The sequence below is a fragment of the Cavia porcellus genome, unplaced genomic scaffold (assembly GCF_034190915.1).
Source record: "Cavia porcellus strain 051 isolate PalLab524CR breed Dunkin Hartley unplaced genomic scaffold, mCavPor4.1 scaffold_18, whole genome shotgun sequence".
In the NCBI taxonomy this organism is placed as follows: domain Eukaryota; kingdom Metazoa; phylum Chordata; class Mammalia; order Rodentia; family Caviidae; genus Cavia; species Cavia porcellus.
The window spans coordinates 73,031,236-73,051,636 of NW_026947501.1; the positions used below are offsets into that span (position 1 = coordinate 73,031,236).

Sequence of the window (20,401 nt, forward strand, 5' to 3'; positions counted from 1 at the left end):
AATTTAGCTGTCTGACTTTTAAGTGCTTTCTACAAAAAATACAGGCAGGGTTTTACTTTTTTATTGTCTTGTAAATACTTTCTTCAGCATTTTGGGGAAGGTGTCTTTGTTTATAACACATTAGGAAATTTTTCCTTTTAACAAAAAGTGAAAAACAGGACTGAGGGTGTAACTCAGTAGTAGAACACTTGCCTACTGGCCTGGGTTCATTTGTCTCACTGAAGAGGAAAAAAAAAACACCTGAAGTCCATTATGCTGCCTTTTTCTGAAATACTTTTTACATACTTATGCACATACATGTCATTTTACATAAAGGTGAAGGTTAGTTAATTCAGGTTTTTTGTTACTTATTAGCCCTCCTTATTGTCATGTTTTAGTTTGTTTTTTTGAGACAGATCTCGATATGTAGTTTGGGCTGGTGGTGAACTTACCATGTTGGCCTTGAATTCCCAGCAGTCCTCCTGCTTCAGTCTCCCAAATGCTAGGATTATAGGCATGTGCCACTACGTCCAGCCTCCTACCCCTTATTTTTAACCCATGCTAACAGCTCAGTTTGTGCCTTTTATATTTCTGTTGCTTTCTTTCCCTGATTATAATTATACCATGTCTGTGTTTGTGCCATTTAGATCCCATTCCTCCAGTGTCACTGGCTAAGATATATCACAGCATCACATTTCAGCTTCTCCTGGTTTAGGCCTTGTTCCCAGGAGTGCTCCTCAGTGAGTCCTCTGCTGGGAGATGTCAGTCTGATTCCCAGGGTCTTCCATCGGCTCCAGCTAGTGCCAGGAATGCCCTGAGAAAGACATGGAGTTGAATTGGGTTGTCCTCAAGTAAGCTGGTGCTGATGACTTCACTAGTTGTAGATAGGGTACAAATGTTTGGTACCTGTAGAGGGCAGACTGGTTGGAGGTAGAACTGTAAAGAAGTCACCCTGTAAGGACCTGTAAAGAGACTGTCCTGGGCTCCAGAAAAGATTGTTGTCTTAGCCCTGGCTGTGTGGTATCTCAGGTCATAGCCTTGGTCAGGAAGAAGGATCTAACCCTGAGAGGCGCAGGATGAGAACCTTTGGATTGAGTCCCACATATTCGTGGGACCTGCAAGTTGTCACTCCTGTTAGACAGTACCCCTCCTACTGCTCCCCCATTTAAAAGTGGTGCAGGAGCTTTTGTTTTGGAAGATTAAGACATGCTTCCTGTCTTTTTAGTAGTTTAGGGAAAGATTTTTTTGTTTGTTTTTCTTTTGAGACAGGGTGTTGCTACACAGGTCAGGCTGCCCTTGAACCCAGTATGCAGCTCAGACTGGTCTCAAACTCATGGCTGTCTGCTTGTTGGGATTACAAGCATACACCACCATGCCCAGCAAAAGTTCTGTTTTGTTTTACTTTTTGAGACAGGGTCTCACTATGCAGTTCAGCCTGGCTTTGAACTCACTTTGTAGCATAGGCTAGCCTCAAATTTAGAGCGATTCTCCTGCCTCAGCCTCCCAAGTGCTGGGATTACACACATGCACCACCATACCCAGCTAAAAAGTTTGTTTTTTTAAACAAAAACCAAACTCTTTAATCCCACATTTTTCTTAAAAGTATTTTATATATTTGGCACACATCTGTATCATTATTTGGAATATTCCATTATTTGGAATATTATTTGAAAGCATTCATATGTATAGTTCAGGTTTTTTCTTTCTTGCCATCACTCTTTGCCTGATCATTAAGTTGCAGCATAACCTGGCCAAGCAGTACTGAGCCAGTTAAATGACAGAAACCATAGAGTAATTTGAACAACTGTTAGAAGCATTGTTGATTAATGATGGGATGAGCCACCGAGGAGTAAGAAGAATCATCATAATGCACACAGGGAGCAGCCTCCTCCCTCAGGGTTGAAACAGAGTATAGAGTAAAGGGAAAATTTAGAAGTCATTCACCGCTAGGTAATATTTAGTCCTTATCATAGAAGGTGTAGATGTTACCCAAAAGTGTGCTGAGATGTTACAGACAGGGTAGTGCCAGGAGCCCACCTGGGGTGTCACTGCTGTTTGTGCCCAAGGACCTTGGGAAGCTTCCCCGAGGATCCACTAGCACATGCTGCAGACCTGGCTGGGAAGTGGCCAGCAGTGATGCTGCTGGGCAGCTAGTGCACTGGCCAGAGCTGCAGGAGGGAGAAGAAAGGCTAGCAAAGACTCCTGTAGTTGCCCTTCCCATGACAGTGTCCCTCCAGCACCCTCTGCTGGCAAAGTTGAGCATCACGTCAGGTGTTTAGGTCAGTTCCAGTCTGATAAGCAGTGTAACCAGGGCTGAACTGATGGTTGAACAACAATAAATTGATACTGGCCCAAGGACAAAAGGGACTACAGCATCTCAGTGGCATGTGTAAACCAGGCTAGGATGAGGACACGTATAACTACAGCTGGTGAGGGAGTTTACTGATAGAGAAACGCTCCTCAGGAATCTTGAAATAAGACATAATCCTGCTAGGGTGGCTCTTGGTACCTTGCAGGAAATGGTTCACACTGGGTGAAGCAGAGGTGTTAGAACTGCCATAGCAGATGGTAAAAGAGGGATAAAAAGCCCAGAGGGGTGGACATGCTAGGGTGGCTGTGTTCTGAAGGGCTGGGAAATTCAGCAGATAGCAATGTCCTGCAGGGATCCCCTCAGTGTGCGAAGCGGTAAAGAATGCACTGATTGGTGGGGGAGAGAAACTAGCTCCAGTGAAAATCCCAGTGGTGCCTGTTATCTGTGACCAGGGTTGACAGTAGCAGATATTCCCTGATAGCAATGAGTATGATGGTATCTTGAAGTGGAGGCCAGGTGGCGGTGCTTGTCAGAGGGAAGGTAGGTATAATTCTCATAGAGTGACTGAAGGAAGGAAGGTACTTTGGGTGGAAGGGCTGTGCAAAACAGTAACAAGAGTCTATGACAGTTATTACCCCCATCTTTCCCCAGGGAGACCTATGGCCATTTACTCTGATACCTTCTACATGAAGAAAGGGAAATATTTAAGCATTTTAGAACAGTCAGTCACAAAGCCTGGTATGACATTGATACCAGGAGGCCCGAAGTGTCATCATGGTCCATTATGCAGTCAAGGTATGGGGATTTGAGCAGGAAATGGAATCTTGGGAGGGATTCTAGATCTACTAGCAGCCCATCTAGGAGCCATTTCCAAGTCCCCAGATGTTACTTGGAACGGGAAGAATCCTAGATACCAGTTCTTGCCCTGTAGGGTAAGAGCTACCATTGTGGGGAAGTTTATGGCTGAAGTTGCTTCCCAGACAGGATAATAAATAAAAAACAATATAGCAACCCAGAAGGATTGGCAGAAGTTAGTGCCATCCGTAAACACCCAAAGGATTCGGAGGAGAGGCCAGTCCCTGGCATGTCTCCATTTAATTCAGAAGTACTAACAAGTCATGTAGAACCTGAAGCATGGTGGTTAAGACACAAACTTAACCAAGTTGTGAAATCTTCAGCAGCTGCTGGGCTGGGTATGATACATGCAACTCACAAGGCCTCAGGTGTGTGATATCAGTTGGTGATTAGTGAATGTGTTTTTTTTCCAACTGTATCAGAAAGGAAAATCAGAAATAGCTTGCACTTCAGGAGAGATAATACTAACTTGCACCTTGCTCCAGGACTGTTATTAAGTGGTTCACCATTTTGGTGACAGTAAACCAGCATGAACAAGAAATGACAAGCTTATTAGAGCTCTGGTTGCCTTAACAGGTGGGAGATTAACCCTAGAACGATTCAGGGCCCCACCACAACTGAAGTTTATGGGAATTCAGTGATCTGTGTTGTGCTGGGTCCCTGGCAAGTAAAGGACAAATTACTTCATTTTTTTACCTTCCATCGCTAAGAAGGAAGCACTGTGTCTGATAGATATTTATGGATTTGAGAAGTGGAGGCAGCATCTTCCACCTTTGGGCATACTGATCCAGATCCAGTCCATATAGTGAGCAGCACTGAAAGCCAACAGCTCCTTGTACACCCAGACTAGGAAAGCAGTCAATAAGAAGTTTGGTAAAAAAGGCAAATGGCCCAATCACATGGACATCCATGGCATTAGAGGTGGAAAAAGCCAGGTGATGTTTATGGCAAGATCTCACCAGGAGAAACAGAATGCAGACTCTGGAGCAAGGCAATACCGTTTACAACAGAGAATTACAAATTTTCTTAAGATTTAAAACACAGCAAGAGCCTCCTGCCATGCCTCTGGCCCCTGATTGAGATGGACTGTAAGACCACAAGGACATTAAGTGACTGTGAGGCCAGAAGTTCCCAGTATGGCGTGGTTCTGTCAGACAACCAAGATGAGGGCCAGTGCAGAGCCCTGAGTTTGATTCCCAGTACCAAAAAAAAAAAAAAAAAAAAAAAAAAAAATGCAAACCAAAGGTTGGTTGTAGGCTCACCACAGCCCCGGAAGATGATGTTGAGGGGAAATCCGGTGGTAAAACTTCTGGTCAAATGTCTGTTTGAACATTCACTCTGTGTGGCAAGAGGAGAGGCTCCAAGGTTAGGAAACAATTGAACCTAAGGGCAATGGTGAGTGGCTTGAGGGCTTGACCAGTGGCCTGAAATACAAAGATCAGAAGATCTGGCCCAGGATCTTGAGGCAAGGTGAGTGGACCTATGGAATGGCACAAAGTATTTCCTACCCACAAACGGTTGCTACACAGGAAACACCGAACAACAGTGTGAACAGAATGACTTGCCCAGCTGACACCTGTCATCTCTGTTCAATGATGTCCCATAGTTATTCAGCTACATAGTTATTCGGCACAGCAGCTGTGTGCTCCTGCTCACAAGAGCCAATATATTTTCTCTGCTAAACATCCAAACTTCCAATAGAGATCAAACGCCAAGGGTTACCATGTTTCAGTAGCAAATTGGCAATACTGAACCATTATGTCCCAAAATACACCCTTTTTTACTTTCAAAATCAGGTCTTGAACTCATGCACTCAAGAGATCCTCCCACTTCAGCCTCCCTAATAGCTAGGACTACAGGTGTCCCCACTACCCTCAGTTCCAGGATGATCCATTTTGATTAAATTGACACACGTTCTAGGTGTGGATTCACCTTTCCCATCTGCACCACCTTGTTGGCTCCATACCTCAATGTTCCTAGTGCACTTAACTGGCGCAGGATCCACACAGAGCCAAGGGCTGCCATAGTAGACACATAGCAGTGGCACACACAGGGCCTCCCACTGCTCCCTTATAGCCACATACTCAGTGCCATCTGAGCAGCAGAATGGTCTGTGGAGGCACAGCTTAGAGATGGCACTTTGCAGAGGGGGGCTAACAACCTGCAAGGTGCAGGATGTACTGTAGTTGCATGACCATTACTAGTGCAGTGTCCCCAGAATGTGCTAAACATGCCTAGAAGACAAAAGGTGGAAGTTATCACTCCCAGCACCACTTTGGGTATGTGTGTTCCCACACACACCTCTGCATTCTGCAGGTCTGAAAGCTGGGCTCCCAGAAGGAAACCCTTCCATAGGGGCATGGGCAAAGTGCCATCAGATTTCAAGCATGTATCATTCTTCTTGTGCTGAGAGACTGGCAGGCAAAGAGTGCAGTGTCCATCCTGCCAGGGTGATTGGCCATGGGTGTAGGAGGAGCTACAGTTGCTACTACCTAGCATGCGTGAGATAGCAACCAGGAGATATGATTGGTTGCCTCCTTTTCCATATGTATGGCAGATGCAGGCATCCTGGCCACAGTGAGCAGGCCTTATCTCTCAGAATGAGGCTTTGGATTACTCTATCCATCGCCATCTAGACCAGCAGAGGTGGTAAGCCACAGTGAGGAGACCTTAGGTGAGAGTAAAGGCAGATGGATGTCATTTCAACCTGAAACTAGCTGCAGTAACAAGAAGATGTGATTAATCCTGTTAACTTCCTTTACTAAGGAAGAGGGCACCGGAGCCTCCAGGAACTGTCTGAGGAATGTAGTGTGGACTTCAGTGAGTGCTGCAGGTACCCAGCTTCCCCATTAGAAGGTACTGGAAGCCCCTCCTGCTGACCTTCCCAGCCACAAAGCTTCTGTGCCCAAGGGTATATACTGCATTCCCCAAAAGCAATGAATCCAAGGACTGGCTGGTGCGTGGGTATAAAGGCCCAGCTGTCCGACCTCCTGGGGACCCTATGTAAGCCAGGCTTATGTAACCCAGAGAGGGTCTCAAGGGACTGCGTTTTAGCCAGCTTTTTCTTTGCTCTGGGCCTGACTCCATTCCTTAAATGCAAACCAGTGCCAACCTCCATTGCAGAGACAGCCTTCCAGGGGACTTGACTCATGCCAGGGTGTCTGGGTAACATTTCCATGTACATAAGTGGGGAGAGCTGGTCATTGTTTAAAGAATGAGATCATTATGTTCAGTCCATGGATACAGCTATAAGTTATTTTCTTTAATGGCTCTGTGGTTCACCATGTGAATGTCAAGTTATTTGTTGTTCAGTTTTCCTCTTATTGATACTTACTTTGTTTTCAGTCTTTTGCCATATGAGCAATAATGCCATAAATATTGGATTTAAAGCTATTTTATTCTTGCATATATTGCTTTGAAGTAGATAACTAACATAAGATTATTCTGTTAAGTGACTGATGTGTTTCATATCTCTGAATTTTATTTATAGTCTCCCTCTATCCCTTTCTCTCTCCTCCTCCCCATCCTATAGATAAACTCACATATCTTTAAGTTTATTCATCCAGATTTCATAGCCTGCACTCCACTTAGGAAAGAGAACAATGGTAGCTTTCCCAGAGGCCTACTATATGTTCACTTCAGATCATTTCTCCTTTCCATTCCCAACAGTAATGTTTGGACTTTTAATTTCAATCAATGTTGACTGTTTCCAAAAAGGTGTTAAGTTGTCATACTTTTACCAGCAATGCGCAAGATTCCTTTTTCCCCTTTATCTCCAGTCATGTGTCACTTAATGACAGGGACACACTCTGAGATGTGCTTTTCTAGGTGATTTCTTCATTGTGTGGACCTCAAAGTGTGCTCGCACAAACTAGGATGGCTCTGATGTCCCCAAGAGATACAAGGACCATTGTTGTGTATGAGCTGAACTGAACTGTCCTTATGTGGACAATGGTTTTAGTTTGCATTTCCTTGACTACTAGTGAGTTTCTGTGTTATGTTTGTTATTGGGGTTTACTGTTTTATGTATTGCTTTCCTATCCTTTGTTTATTTTCTGTTATTTGTTTTTTCTTGTCAATATGTAAGACTGTGATGTGGCAGGCTGTGGCCCCCACAGTGAGAGAACCACCACCATTTCCTGAGATCCACACCATGTTGGATGTTAGGGTGCTGGGAAACCAAGCAATCAGCTCACCTCCCTGCTAAGCGGTAGTGAGCCTACCAGCGCACAGGCTGAGAATCAAGCATCCCACCCCCGCCCCACCCCTGTTAGCAAATGGGAGCCAAAGATCTGAGCATCTCTTGGAAGACTGACCATATGCAATATAGCAAATAAGGGAGGTTTTCTTCTACCATCTCTTTGAAGGCAAATATTTTTACCACTGTTTTGCTTTATTCTGATTAATGGTATTGCTCTATTCAATATTCTGTTTTGATCATTTTTATAGTGTTTTGTATTTCATTTTATTTTGCTATACCTGACTGAAAGAACAACTATTGTGAGGATAACGAGAAATACTGTGGTACCTATTGCTGTTATCCCAGTAACCTGCTGTGAAGTTCTGTACCATTTTCATTATACTGTCTAAATTGGCTTTGTTTGTCTTGTTATGTTGTATTTTACTAACTTCAAAATAATTTTAAAAACTTTAAAAGTATGTAAGAGCTTGTTGTATAATTTAGAAATTAGCCCTGTGTCATTGTCATTTCTGTTTTAAATAGCCAAATGCATGATTTTCTTTTGGATGTAGTTGTATCTGCTCTATCAATCTATTGTTTTCTAGTGAATTTGTTATTTATGAAGTTATCATAAGTTCTGGGATCAGTTTCTGATTGCATATTCTGTTCTGGAGGTCTTTTCATCTGTTGCTATTCATATACCATGTAGATTTGACTACAGTAGCCTTATGTGTGTCCTGATAATCTGGCAAGGTAAATCTTGTATTTTTTAATTTTATATTTCTTATTTATCTGCTTTTTATTTTCTCATGGGTGCATTTTTGCAGTAACTAATATTTACATCCCTTGTGTGGAATCAATACATGTACATAACATGCCTTTAATTCCCGTTTTCATACCTTCTCTCTACCCTCCGACTCCATCTCTTGATCTCCTTCCCATGTGAGAAAGTTCTATATCCCTATTTCCTATTACCTATATTTTTATTTTATTCTTTATTTATAATATGAATTTTTCATATGAGAGAAATCATATGATATTTAAACTTGTGTGTCTGATTTATTTCATTTAACATTATGGTGTGCAAGTACATCCAGTTTTTTACAGATAACTCAAATTTATCTTTCTTCATGGCAGAGTAGTACCCCATTTTGTGTAGATACCATATTTTCTTTATCATCTGTTGATGGACATGTAGACTTCTTCCAAGACTTAGCTGTTTTAATTGTGCTGCTATAACATGGGTATTTAGGGATCAGCATAATATGATGGCTTTAGCTCTTTCAGGAAGATACTTAGAAGGGGAAGAGTGGGGTCAAATGGAATTTCTAGTTTTAGTTTCTTGAGGAATCTCCACACTGATTTCTGTATTAGTTATAACAGTTTACATTCCCACCAACAACGTAGAAGGGTTCCTTTTTTCTTGGAGCCTTGTCAGCATTTGTTATATCTGTCTTCAGATATTTAGTTTTTCACATGCACTTTCAAGGTAACAAGATGCTGTCTTAAAAGAAAAAAAGGACTGGGGATGTTGCTCGGTAGGAAAGCCCTGGTTCAATCCACAGTACCCAGACAAAACAAAGCAGAAACAAGCAAACAAAGCACATAGATATCCAAATTGTGTTGTCTTGAGTTGAATCTTTGTTCTACCACTTACATTCAGTCTAGGCTTATTAAAATTAAAACAAAATCTAAGTTAGATGTTTATTTAATAGTGTTTGACTGACTTGCTGCTTCACTGCAGTATTAATTGAGTTTAAGAATTTCCTCAGTGCATCTGGCAGTTGAGCTTAGAGGCAGAGCACTTGCTTAGTATGTGCTGCATACCAGATTTTATCTGTAGCACCAGAAAGAAAGAAAAGAGAGACAGACAGACAGACCCTCAAACCTTTAAACTTGAAAAGTTTCTATAAAATGTTGACTTTGGGTTTCAAAATCAAGCATGCAAATGCAAATTCCAAGCAATTATTTTTAATACACATTTCATATATAGATCTATTTCCAGTTAGACTTGAAAATATTTTAAATGACTATTTATTGCAATGGTAATGTGTATCGTGATTGTGAATTTTATTGTAGTAAAATTTAATTATTTATTTATTTATTTTTTGTCTTTTTCCTTTTTTATCAGTACCAGGGATCGAACTCACAACTGCCTGCTTTCAAGGCAGGCGCTTATGCCGCTGAGCTAAACTCCCAGCCCCAGTAAAATTTATTTTAAGAAAAATATATGTAAATAACGATTATACCAGCTATTTTCAAGTGTTATATATATTTTTTTGTCTTTTTCGTTTTTTTATCGGTACCAGGGATCGAACTCATGACTGCCTGCTTGCAAGGCAGGCGCTTATGCCGCTGAGCTAAATCCCCAGCCCCTATACCAGCTATTTTCAGTGTTTAGCTAATTGTATGATTTGTATTCTAATCTTTCTTTAATGTTTTATATTTCTTTTTTGTTGTTTCTAAAGCTGTAGAAGTGACCAACAAATGCAATGTTAAGTACCCAGTGCTACTTGAAGATAGGAAAGATCAATCACTGGAAGAAAGGGTAAGTCATTGCAGATGTGGGTAATGTGCTGGTCTGTGTGCATAGAATTGCTTGTTCTCAAGAGCACACACCAATGTCATTAGGATGAGAGAAAAAGGAGACAAACACAGTAGATCTCCCCTGGATCTGTGCTAAGTCCTGGGACAGGAGGACTAGGCAGCAAAGGAGGGACATCTAACCCACCCGTGTGTGGTTCCAGTGTGCCTGTCTGGGGGGTGGGGACTGCAGTTTGGGGTGTCTTTGTGATATATGGAAATTGTATGAGTTGAGATCCAGTGGCTGACTAGGAGTTAGCCAGCCTGAGAATCCCACTTTTAGAGAATGGCGGGGTCGGGGGCCACTAAAGAGGGATGCTCAGGTTGAGGGAACTTTGCAGTAATAGCAATAAGCAGAAGTTCAGCAAGACAGGACTACAAAGTCCACAGGGGACAAGTTAAACAGTTCGGCCTAGAAAGGAAAGAAGTCCTGTCACTAAAGACCTTATGTGTGAAACCCTGGTTCACTAGGGTGCAGCCTAGTGGTTAAGTGAATGAATTCTAGAGAGAACTACTTATGCTCAGGTTCTGTCATAACTTAATTCAAACTTAAATTCCCTCTAGCAGAATATAGATGTGACGATAGGACTTAACACTAAGGTTGCTAGGATGTTTATTTATTTGACCCTGGAATTTTGAAAAGCCATGTACTTTCTGATATATATATATATTGGTACCAGGGATTGAACTCATGACTATGCACTTGCGAGGCAGGCATTTATGCTGCTGAGCTAAATCCCCAGCCTGACATACCTTAAAGTTGTTTAAAATATAACAGGTTTTAAAAGTTACAAAGGACATGCTTTCTGGTATCTTGTTAATACTGATATTTTAAGAACTGTCACACATTTGAAATATATCCACTATGATTCTTTTTTTGAAAGTATACAACAGAACAAGACAGAATAAAGCCAACTAAGATCGTACAGTGAAATTGGTACAGAACTTCACAGCAGGTTACCGGGATAACAGTAATAGGTATCACAGTATATTTTGTTATCTTTATAATAGTTGTTCTTTCAATCACATATATCAAAATGAGATGAAATATAGAACACTATAGAACTTATCAAAACAGAATATTGAATAGAGCAGTACCATTAATCAGAAAAGAGCAAAACAGTAATAAAAATATTTGCCTTCAAAGAGATGGTAGAAGGAAGTCCCCCTTATTTGCTATGGTCAACCTCCCAGGAGACGCTCAGATTTCTGGTTCCCATTTGCTAACAGGGGGCGGGGGCGGGGAGAGGAGAAGGGGGATAGGGGAAGTGGGATATTTGACTATAGGCCATGCATCAGTAGGTTCACTATTGCTTAACAGGGAGGCAGGCTGGTTGTTTGGTTTCACAGCATCCTAAGTTCCAACGCAGTGCGATTCTCAGGAGATGCTGCTGGTTCTCCCCCTGGAAGGGCCGCAGTCTGCCACACTGCCACTGCTTACCAGGGAGGGGAGGTGCTTGCTTGGCTTCCCAGCATCCTAAGTTCCAACATGGCAGGGATCTCAGGAGACACTGCTGGTTCTGCCCCTGGAAGGGCTGCAGTCTGCCCCACCACCACCGCTTATCAGGGAGGGGAGGTGCTTGCTTGGCTTGCCAGTGTCCTAAGTTCCAACATGGTGTGGATCTCTGGAGCTGCTGCTGGTTCTCCCCTTGGAAGGGCTGCTGTCTGCCAGACTGCCACTGCTTACCAGGGAGGGGAGGTGCTTACTTGGCTTCCCAGTGTCCTCAGTTCCAACATGGCACAGATCTCAGGAGCTGCTGCTGGATCTCCCCCTGGAAGGGCAGCTGTCTGCCACACCACCACCGCTAACCAGGGATATACCCACTATGATTAAAACTACTTTAGCAACTTCATATTCGTAATCATCCCTTTAAAAATACATGAACATGATTCTCAACAGACTGAAGTCTTTTTTCTTTTTCTCATTGAACTTCTTTTCATGTAATATTCCTCCACAGAATTTTTAATTAATATAATTTTGTGCTCAAAAGTCTGTTCTTGAAAGCCACACTTTTCTGCAATAAAAATGAATATAAATTTAAAAATTTCTATGACATGACCTAGTGTTGAAGTATTTTCTTCAAAATTATTTTTAAAACAATATGAATACACAGTTGTTAAAAATGAAGTGTTATCATAAGTGAATCTTATGATGACATACATAAGGATGCTTTTTCTGCATTGGTTGTTTAGTTCATGGATCTATCAGTAAATGTTGCACATTGCTAGAAGGAGAAAGAAGATCACTGCTGAGCTGTTTTTTTTAAATTTAGTAATAGATTAACATTTTCAAATAGTTTTGGTGATCTCATTTTCTCTATGAGTGGCCTTTACTTGCCAGTGGTAAATTTTTAAAAATTTTTTTGTTATTTTGAAGGTAGTAAAATACAACAGAACAAGACAGAACAAAGCCAATTTAGACAATGTGGTGAAATTGGTACAGAACTTCACAGCACTTACTGGGATAACAGTAATAGGTACCATAGTATATCTCATTATCTACACAATAGTTCTTTCAATCAAGTATAGCAAAATAAAATAAAATACAGAATATTATAGAACTTATCAAAACAGAATATTGAATAGAGCAATACCATTAATCAGAATAAAGCAAAACAGTGGTAAAAATATTTGCCTTCAAAGAGATGGTAGAAGGAAATCTCCCTTATTTGCTATATTGCATATGGTCAGTCTTCCAAGAGATGCTCAGATCTTTGGCTCCCATTTGCTAACAGGGGTGGGGCGGGGGTGGGATGCTTGATTCTCAGCCTGTGCGCTGGTAGGCTCACTACCGCTTAGCAGGGAGGTGGGCTGATTGCTTGGTTTCCCAGCACCCTAACATCCAACATGGTGTGGATCTCAGGAAATGGTGGTGGTTCTCTCACTGTGGGGGCCACAGCCTGCCACACCATAGCTGCTTACCAGGGAGGCGAGCTGGGTGCTTGGTTTCCCAGTGCCCTAAGTTCAGTAGTAAATTATTAATCCTCACTGTTATGCACAGGTACCGCATCCTCCTGTAACCTGACTGCTTCCCAGAACAGGGGCCAATAGAGGCATTTTGAGCTCCTGCCTGTGCAGGGTCTCAGATGTGCACACTTTCCTTAGTAGAGAAAAGTCACTGTTCTAGAAGACACTATAGTTTCACCAGAAAGTATGGTCATAAGTCTGGTCTAGATGGGTAGAGTACTTGCATAGACTGTGCAAGGCCCTTCCCTAGTTACAAAAAGGGAGGAAATAGTATAGACATAAATAATATGAAGCCTATGTCCTTTCTTTCTCTTATACAAATTTTGTCAGAAATTGTTTGGTCTGCAGGTCTGTCTGTGAATCTATATTTCAATGAAATTGTTTCTACTTTTTCTGCAGAATCCTAAATCTTTAATTAGTCAAGCATCAAGAGGTTCTATCAGGCCCTCTTCTCAGTCCTCCAGGGCCAAGCTAACAGGACAACTGCCTGCTGATCAACAGCAAAAGAGCATAAGCTCTTGGCCTCTTTCCAGTGGTTTGATCCTGCAGTATAATCAAGAGGTTTCTGGTTTACAGAAAACAAAGAATAAGAGAAAGTATTTCCTAGAAGGAACTATAAACAAGGAAAATAAGGAAGGCATGAAAATTAAAAGAAAACATGTTACATATGGTAATTCATCAGAGAAAACAAGTAAACACATGGCACTGGAAGAGGATGCTAACAAAGTTGAAACCCACCTAATCTCTGGGTCCTCAGGACACTTTTGCGACATTAGGTATTTGGATGATTTGGCAAAAGGCCAGCTGACAGAAGCACTCAAGCAGGCAGCAGCCCTGGTATTGACCCTGATGTATAAGGATGGCTCCACCCAGCTAGGAGCTGACCAGGTTAGTAGATAATAGTGGCTTTTGCTGTTTGGGAATCTGTAAAAGAATCTTCTTTTCTTAGTCTGTTTTTGATAGCAGAGCTAGAATAAGTTGATTTTTTTTTGTTTTGTTTTGGTGCTAGAGATTGAACCCTTGTGCATGCAAGGTAAGTACTCTACCACTAAGCTATATCCACAGCCTAGAATATGTTTTAAGGCCTTTTCTTCCTCTCAGTGATGAGTCAGTGATGATGTAAAGTTCCTCTCAGATTTTTAGGTCACTGTAAAACTGGCTTCTAGAGGTTGTGTGCCAGTTTATATTTATTCCACCAGTAATGCAGTAATGTACCAGGGCTTCACATTCTCCACCTCATTGCATATATTTGTTTTTTCTTTTAATTTTAGCCAATATGGGGGCTGGGGGTTTAGCTCAGCGGCATAAGCACCTGCCTTGCAAGCAGGCAGTCGTGAGTTCGATCCCTGGTACTGATAAAAATGAAAAAGACAAAAAAAAAAAATTTTTTTAGCCAATATGTAAAGTGGTATTTCATGTGCTTTTAAATTACATTAACCTAATAATTATCACATTGCACATAGTTTTGTGTACTTGTTAGTCATTCATCTGTCATCTTTGGCAAAATTCAATTTTTTAATAATTAAGTTTATTTGTACAATTTATATATGCACAGTGATCACATTTATCATAGGGAATTTGTTCCTGGACATGATACTTCTTAGTTCCTCATTTTTTCCTACTCCCCTCCCCTCTTTTCAAGCTGTCTTTCCCCTCCTTATTCACAAAGTTTTGTTTCCGTTTTATCCTTTCTTTTCTCATTTTTTCTTTTCCTTTCCACCCCCTTCATTCCCCTTTCCTTTTGTCCTTTTAAAATTGGCTTATTTGTGTTTTATTTTGGACTTAAAAGAGTTCTTTATATATTCTGATTCAAGTTCTTCGTAAGATATACAATTTGTAAATTACCCAATCTATGTCTTGTTTTTTTTTTTTAAGTTTCTTGATAGTGCCTTTTGAGGAACAAAATGTTTTAAATCTAATGAACTCTAGTTCTTAAAAATTTTTGTTGCGTGTGCTTTTGTTATATTCAAGAATTCTTTGTCTATCCCAGGACATGAAGCTTTACTATTGTTTCATTTTTATGGTACTGGAGTTTGAACCTAGGGCTTTTGTACTGAGCTTCATCCCCAGCTTTTTTATATTTTTTATCTTGGGACCTAGTCTCACTAAGTTGCTGAGTTTCTCAAGCTAGGTTCCCAGGATTGTGATCCTCCTGCATTGGCCTCCTAGAGTGCCAGGATTATAGGCATGTACCATTGCATGGGGTTTTTTTTAATGTTTTTTTTTTTAAATAGTTTTAGCTCTTTCATTTAGATAGGTGACCCACCTTAAGTTACATTTTATACAGGGCATGAGGTCAGGGCAGAAACTTGTTTTTGTATGTGGCCATCCAGTTAGTTGTCCTAGTACTGTTCATTGAAAAGAATCCTCTTTTTCTTTTTAGTACTTTTTTTTTTTTTTTTTCCTTTTTATCGGTACCGGGGATCCAACTCATGACTGCCTGCTTGCAAGGCAGGTGCTTATGCCGCTGAGCTAAATCCCTAGTCCCCTTTTTAGTACTTTTTGTAAATGTAAATTGTAATGTAAAGATATATTTCTGGATACTGAATTCATTCCCTTAATCTTTGTTTCTATTTTATGCCAGCACCATGTTTCTTGATTACCGACGCTTTGTAGTTAAGTTTTGCCCTCAAGAAACATGACTCCTCCAACTTGGTTCATCATTTTCAAGATTGCTTTGGGTGTTATTGTTGTTTGGAATTTCCATATAAATATTAAAATTAGTTTGCCAGTTTCTTCAAGCAACCAGCTGGCATTTTGATTCAAATTGTGTTGTAACTATAGATTAAATTTTAGAGTCTTTCCATCTTAATCATATTGAGTTTTCTGATGTGATATCTTCATTTATTGAAAACCTTAGTTTTATTTAGCAGTGTATTGTGGTTTTCAGTGTAACATGCAAGTCATTTCTTCTTTCATTTTTTCTTTTTTTCCTTCCTTCCTTCCTTATTTTCTTCCTTGTCTCTCTGTGTTGTCTAAGCTGGTCTCAAGCTCCTGGGTTCAAGCAATTTTGCCTTAGCTTCCTGAGTACCCAAGACTATAAAGATACACACATGCCCAGCTTTTCAATTCTGAAAGACACTTTGCTGGCTAAAGAATGTTCATTTTTTTCTTTTAGCAGTTTAAACATGTCATGCCACTGTCTTCTAACTTCCTTTATTTCCCCCACAAGAAATCTGTTATCATTCCTATTTTTGTTTCTGTCTATGATCAACTTCTTTTTAAAAAAAATTTAAATTTTATTTTAAAGAGGATAAAACAATAAAACCAATCAAAACAAACCAGGGTAAGTGATACAGGACTTCAAAACATTACAAAATCAACAATAGTTACCATAATGCCTTTGATGTCTTCAAAATAGCTGCAGATAACATAGTAAAAATCAAACAGAATAGGATAGAATAAAAACAAGATAATAAATGCAATAAAGGACTTCCAAACAAACCAATAGAAAATCCAAAATTGCTATCATAATATATCTTGCTATCAGCTGAGTGTGGTGGCTCATGCCTGTAATCTCAGCACTCAGGAGGCTGAGGCAGGAGGATCGTTGTGAGTTCGAGACCAGCCTGGGCTACAAAGTGAGCTCAAGGCCAGCCTGAACTGCATAGCGAGACCCTGTCTCAAAAAGACCAAAAAAAAAAAAAAAAAAAAACCAAAAAACCCCCCAAACAAACAATATATATATATATATATATATATATATATATATATATATATATATATCTTGCTATCTTTGAAATAGCCGCTCCTGCCATTGGATTCAACATAATCAAACAAAACAAAAGAGAATAAAACCCAACCCAACAAAACAATGGAAATGATACAGGACTTCAAAATAAGACCATAGGGAATCAACAATGGTTACAACCCTTAGAAGGAGATCTCCCCTAGATACCATACTGCATACTACTTTCCTCTGAACCCATGATCAGACCACTGGCCCTAGACCTACAATGTCAATGTAACACCAAAGCACTATAGGCATCCAATTGCATTTCACCTTGATAGCCGTCATCATAGTCTGTGTTTCTCTGGATAAGCCAGTCGTTTATGAGGGAGGAGGGGAGATTGGTGCCTCTTGTTTGCCAGTCCGTTCACTTGAAGGGGCTGGGGTCTGGCTATTGTCATTCCATTGGCAGCCCACAAATGGTGCTGGTTCCCAGACCAGGCTTGCTTCCTGGTGTGGCCTTGTTCTCTCTCTCTGTAGTCCACCTCTATGATCAACTTCTATTAAGGTTTTTTTTTTCTTTATTACTGATTTAAGCAGTTTTTGTGCATTTGTTTTTGAGAAGTCTTAAACTCTGCACATAGCCCAGGCTGGATTTGAACTTGAAATCCCCCTTCCTCACCCTCCATAAAATTATAAAATGGGTCACTGTGTCCAGCTAAGCTTAAGCAATTTGATTATGAGATAATTTTCTGGGGTAGCTTTCTTCATGTTTCTTGTACCTAAGATTTATTGATCTTCCTGGTTAACTCTGGGAGGAGTGAATCATATTTATTTAATTGAATTTTCCAATCTTTGAATATGGTATACCTTGGTTATTTAGATCTCCGATTTCTTTCATTGTACTGTATTTTATACATGTTTTGTTGGCATCTTGCCTTTTTCATTTTTTCTGAGTTACAATAAAGCAATTAAGGGCCAAGGATTTAGCTCAGCAGCAAAGCATCTGCTTGGCAAGCACAAAGTCTTGAGTTCAATTCCTGGTATCCTTCCAAAATGGCAATTAAAAATTTTCATTTCATGTATTTTTGTCAGTATATAGAAATACATTTGGTTTTTTATTTTCATATTTTGATCTTGTATCCTAAAACTTTGCCACATTCCCATTTTAGTTCCAAAAATTTAAAAAAAGATTCATTTGTGTATCCAATATAGTTATTGAAGTCATTTAGCAATAGGGACAATGTAATTCTTCTTCTTTGAACTAAATTCCTATTATTTTCTTTTCTTGTCATATTGTATTGACTAAGACTTTCATGAGGATATTGAATAGTAGAGACCAGATTTGGATAGTAAAATCGTGGTTCAGTTTTTGGCCTTTTGACGATTCATTTACAAGTATAAATTATAAATTTAGACCTTTTCTCTCTCAACCTGATTAATTACACAGTAACATATCTTGCTCAAATAGACATTTTTGTCTGTGTTTAATTTTGGAACTTTTTTTTATAGTCACAGGCCCTGACTTCCTGTGTGAAAGGGGTGGTGATGTTACTGAAGAGTCACGTGGAGGCAGGCAGTGGTCTTCTGGATGGTCTGGCCTGTGCTGGTGGTCTGGCAGGAGAATCTGGGCAGGAGGACTGGTGCATCTACATACACATGGAGCGCACCTGTCTCTGGGGCCGTGAACAAGAAGCACATAGGCTATTTGCCAGGTAGGAAACCTTCACTAATTATCTTCTGTTATATCCTGCTTCATCCTAACATAGTTTTCTAAGCTGCAGGTTTTCTTCCTTCCTTTTTTTTTTTTTTGGTACCAGGAATCAGACTCATGACCTTGCAGTTACCAGGGAAGCGCTTACGCCACTGAGCTAAATCCCCAGCCCCTAAGCTGCAGTTTTAATTATTTAGGCTTTAGAAATTTCTTCTGGAAAAATGAAAACAAAGTGGATCTAAATGACAGAAACCTCTGTAAAACTGGCTCCTCTTCTCAGAGCTTTTGAAATGAGGCCTATCAATTCTTTGGGAGCCTACTCAGGGTTTGAATCACTTCACAGTGAGAATCTGGGGAAGTCAAGCTCCCTCCCCCATCACTTCCCACTATCACTGAAAATCCATCATAATTTCCAGGGTCTGGATGACTTCTCAGCCCTCTTTTTCCCTTGCTCACATTATGAGAAAATTAGCCATCACTGGCTGCAAATAGCTGTCCTCTCATTCACCAAGTAGTAGCAGCTTCAGAGCTGTATGTCTGTGAAGTGCAATATGGATGCAGTGTGACCCTATTATGGCTTGTGTCTAGGTGTTGCCCCAAAGCCTTATGGAGTCGCAGGTAGGACTTTTCAGAGGTGGCTGAATCAAGAGTGTGTGGTTACTAAAGTAGTCCCCTGATTGGGCTCTGGGTGATTTTTAGGTAATTTCTGGAAAGCAGAGGACCAATGTATCTTTAACTTACTTTGTGTATAATTTTCTTTGTAAAGTACAATTAGTCAGGTCTGTCCTCTGGAGCACCTTTGTGAGACTAGAGTCCTAGTATTCAGAGGCCTTGCCTGAGTTTCCAGTTTATATATGCTACTCACGTTCTCTACTTGAACATCTCATGTTCTGTCAGGCTCGTGTGTCCTGAGCCCATCTTCCCTATTGCTCCTTCAACAGCCTGGCTGAGAGGGTTCACATCAGTACCAGCCCCCTGTGGTCACAGGCCAGAAGGCTTGGTACTATCCTTGGCTTTGGTTTTTCCATGAACCATATCCAAATTCTTAGTGACCCCCTATTGCCTCGACTTCAAGAAATTACTGGACTCTGTCCTACTCTCATCCACTTGGCTGCTTCCACAGGGTAGGCCATTACCCCGATGAGCTGCAACAACAGCTGCAGCTACCTCAACTACAATAAAATTGTAGCAATAATCCTACTTCTGTAATAGTGTCTTTGATATTCAAAATGAATTTATATAAGACACATTTAATTAACACATACGTAATTTTTGTAAAAACATACTTAATAACATTTATTAGCAATATATGCAAGGTTCTTTTATACTCCGTATCTTTCATTTTTATATCATCTTCATATATTTGACTTTATTCATTCCATTGTTTAATGAGGAAACTGAGACTCAGAGAAATAGTTAAAGCTATATAGTAGTCTTGTGAGTTTTGACTCAAGTTTTTTGTTTTTTGGACCAAATTAGCTTTTTCGTTTTTATTTTTATTTTTTGCAGTACTCGGAATTGCATCTGCTGAGCACACCACTGACCTATATCCTCACCCCTATCTAATTTTTAAAAAATATTATTGTTGGCTTTCTGTTTTGTAAATGTGACATAACTGACTTGCCCAGTTGGCTCTTCAAGTACCTTCTGTTTTAGCCTTTTCATCTTATAAGATCCTCTTTTGTCTTATCAAGGCACCTGTGCTCTGGCCAGCTGTGCTCCCCAGTGGAAGGCCCTGTAGTGACTATCAGATGCCTCACTCAGCACTGCAGGGGCTACAGGCACCTTCTCCCAGTGGTCCTAATCCTCTTTCCTTTCTGTCCCCTTTGTGATCTGTGCAAGCCAGGACCAGAGGTTGAGCTACTGACACTTCCTGCTCTCCCTGCGTGGGCTCCCTGTTTAAAGAAACCCAAGAAGTCATATAACTTGGAAAAAGCCTGAAAATATCTCTCTCTCTGGAATAAAACATAGAAGTCCCACTGTACATTTACTTCATGATGGAGCTCATTAGACTCCTGGTTTCTTCCTTTCTCAGCCTTATCCCAAGAACCTCACTAATGTATTCATAAGCATTTACTATGCAAGGGATTTATGCTTGGTGGCTTATAGTTTAAGCTCTGGTCCCAGAGACCTGTGTTGGCA

At 40.5% G+C, this 20,401-nt stretch overlaps 1 protein-coding gene across 8 annotated transcripts in view; it reads left to right on the forward strand.

Moving 5' to 3' along the window:
- Positions 1–20,401, forward strand: part of Poln (DNA polymerase nu) — a 152,851-nt gene that overhangs the window by 7,524 nt on the left and 124,926 nt on the right. For all 8 annotated transcript variants that reach the window (XM_063230288.1, XM_063230284.1, XM_063230286.1 and 5 more), the window contains 3 exons: positions 9,794–9,873; positions 13,275–13,763; positions 18,058–18,260. In XM_063230288.1, coding sequence (XP_063086358.1) covers positions 9,794–9,873; positions 13,275–13,763; positions 18,058–18,260 — 772 coding nt within the window. The remainder of the gene's footprint in view (positions 1–9,793; positions 9,874–13,274; positions 13,764–18,057; positions 18,261–20,401) is intronic.